Raw genomic sequence first — 2,643 nt, forward strand, 5'->3', positions numbered from 1 at the left:
TACAAGAAGCATGTGAAGTCTTAGAGTTGAGAAGGAAGGGCAAGTTCAAGGACCACAAAGGTGACAAGTTGCCTGTGTGGTAGCTAGTCACAACCCTATAGGTAGAGAGTGAAGGTAGGAAGAAGCACAAACTTGTTGGCTTGTTTATGGTTTCAGTCATGGAGATGTGTGTTACATTATATGAATCTTCTCTATTTTAGTTGGCTCTATGATCATGGAAAGACTCAACCAAACCAGCAGTGTCTCTGAGTTCATCCTCCTGGGACTCTCCACCTGGCCTGAGGACCAGAAGCCACTCTTCATCCTCTTCCTCATCATATACCTGGTCACCATAACAGGGAACGTGCTCACCATCCTGGCCATCCGCTCTGACCCCCAACTGCACACCCCCATGTATTTCTTCTTGAGTGTCCTGTCTTTCACTGACATTTGGTATACAACAAGCATTGTCCCCAAGATGCTAGTTGACTTCCTGTCAGAGAAGAAGACTATCTCCTATGCTGGGTGTCTGACTCAAATGTATTTTATATATGTTTTGGCTAACATTGACAGCTGTCTTCTTGTGGTCATGGCCTTTGACCGTTATGTGGCCATCTGTGACCCCTTCCACTACGTCACTATCATGAGCCACTGCCGCTGTGTCCTGCTGGTGGCCATCTCCTGCTCATTGTCTCACCTCCACTCACTCCTACACATACTTCTGCTGAATCAGCTTACCTTCTGCAACTCCAATGTTGTCCACCACTTCCTCTGCGACATCAACCCTCTGCTGAAATTGTCCTGCTCCTCCATATTTGTCAATGATCTCATAATAAAAACAGAAGGGCTGGTTGTTTTGGTGGCCCCCTTCCTATGCATTGTTTTCTCTTATGTGCGAATCTCCATTTCAGTTCTCCAGATCCCCTCAGCTACTGGGAAACGCAAAGCCTTCTCCACCTGTGGCTCCCACTTGACTGTGGTAATCCTGTTTTATGGAAGCATCTTTTATGTCTATTTACAGCCCTTGTCCAGCTACACTGTTCAGGACCGAGTGGCTACAATTGTCTACACGGTTCTGTCCTCCATGCTCAACCCTTTCATCTACAGTTTGAGAAACAAAGACCTGAAGAGGGGCCTGGGGAAACTGATGGCCAGGAGGAAATCCTAGTCAGAAGCTTTGTGGACACGTTCATGGGTGTTTCTGCTGGTTTCTGATATACACAACAAACTCTTGTAAGTCAGCAGGTATAAATCACATGTGTCATGGATGTTTGATTGTGCTCACTTCTTTACATGTGCAACTATCAACTATTGAGACTCTATTATGATTAGTAATAGGCTCCAGTTCTACCAAAACCCTGATTCCAGTTTTCATATATCTACATCTGTCTTCCTACTGAAAGGCTGCACATGCTATGAGCCATGTGCAATGTTGGGACTCATGCCTCTGGAGGAGAGAATTCAATCTGCAGCCAGAGATGAGGCTTGATCACTAGAAGGTTTTGTGTAATAAACTTTTATTAATGTATGAAAGAGCTAGAGAAATCTTCTGACATAGACATCAGAAGGAGACAGAAAGAGTGCCTCCTTGTTAGCTTTTAGCAAGGGGGTATAATATCAATAACCTCAGATATGCAGATGATACCACCCTTATGGCAGAAAGTGAAGAGGAACTAAAAAGCCTCTTGATGAAAATGAAAGACGAGAGTGAAAAAGTGGGCTTAAAGTTCAACATTCAGGAAACTGAGATCATGGTATCTGGTCCCATCACTTTATAGGAAATAGATGGGGAAACAGTGTCAGGCTTTACTTTGGGGGGCTCCAAAATCACTGAAGATGATGACTGCAGCCATGAAATTAAAAGACACTTACTCCTTGGAAGGAAAATTATTACCAACCTACACAGCATATTAAAAAACAGAGACATTACTTTGCCAACAAAGGTCCATCTAGTCAATGCTATGGTTTTTCCAGTAGTCATGTATGGATGTGAGAGTTGGACTGTGAAGAAAGCTGAGCACTGAAGAATTGATGCTTTTGAACTGTGGTGTTGGAGAAGACTCTTGAGAGTCCCTTGGACTACAAGGAGATCCAACCAGTCCATCCTAAAGGAAATCAGTCCTGGGTGTTCTTTGGAAGGACTGATGCTGAAGCTGGAACTCCAATACCTTGGCCACATTGGAAAAGACCCTGATGCTGGGAGGGACTGGGGACAGGAGGAGAAGGGGATGACAGAGGATGAGATGGCTGGGTGGTATCACTGACTCGATACACATGAGTTTGGGTAAACTCTGGGAGTTGGTGATGGACAGGGAGGCCTGGCGTGCTATGATTCATGGGGTTGCAAAGAGTCGGACATGAACTGAACTGATACCCCTATTAACAAGCTGCTAATTAGAGAGAGGAAACACCTCAAAACTGAGAGAGTTGCACCAGGCCCCTCACCCAAACATGCATTTTAAGATAGCATTGGCACAAAGTGAGTCATCCCCAGCCATAAAACAATTGATATGAATCTTGAAGAAAGGCAGATTTCTAAGAAAATACATAGTTTATTAACAAGCTAAGGAAAGACATTTACATGAGAAAAACGCATTGGTTAGCTCAAGGTTTGAGATAAAGTGAAGTTCAGGTGGAACCAGTTGTCACCATGGTGGAGCCAAT

At 44.2% G+C, this 2,643-nt stretch overlaps 1 protein-coding gene across 1 annotated transcript; it reads left to right on the plus strand.

Moving 5' to 3' along the window:
- Positions 1-208: 208 nt before the first annotated feature.
- On the plus strand, positions 209-1,147 carry LOC147362619 (olfactory receptor 1L8-like). The gene has a single exon (XM_086323368.1). It carries the CDS (start codon positions 209-211, stop codon positions 1,145-1,147), a length of 939 nt encoding a protein of 312 aa, XP_086179494.1.
- Positions 1,148-2,643: the final 1,496 nt, after the last annotated feature.

Source organism: Bos grunniens, chromosome 11 (genome assembly GCF_055505025.1).
Source record: "Bos grunniens cultivar Pamir isolate PY7600 chromosome 11, Bosgru_T2T1.0, whole genome shotgun sequence".
Lineage (NCBI taxonomy): Eukaryota > Metazoa > Chordata > Mammalia > Artiodactyla > Bovidae > Bos > Bos grunniens.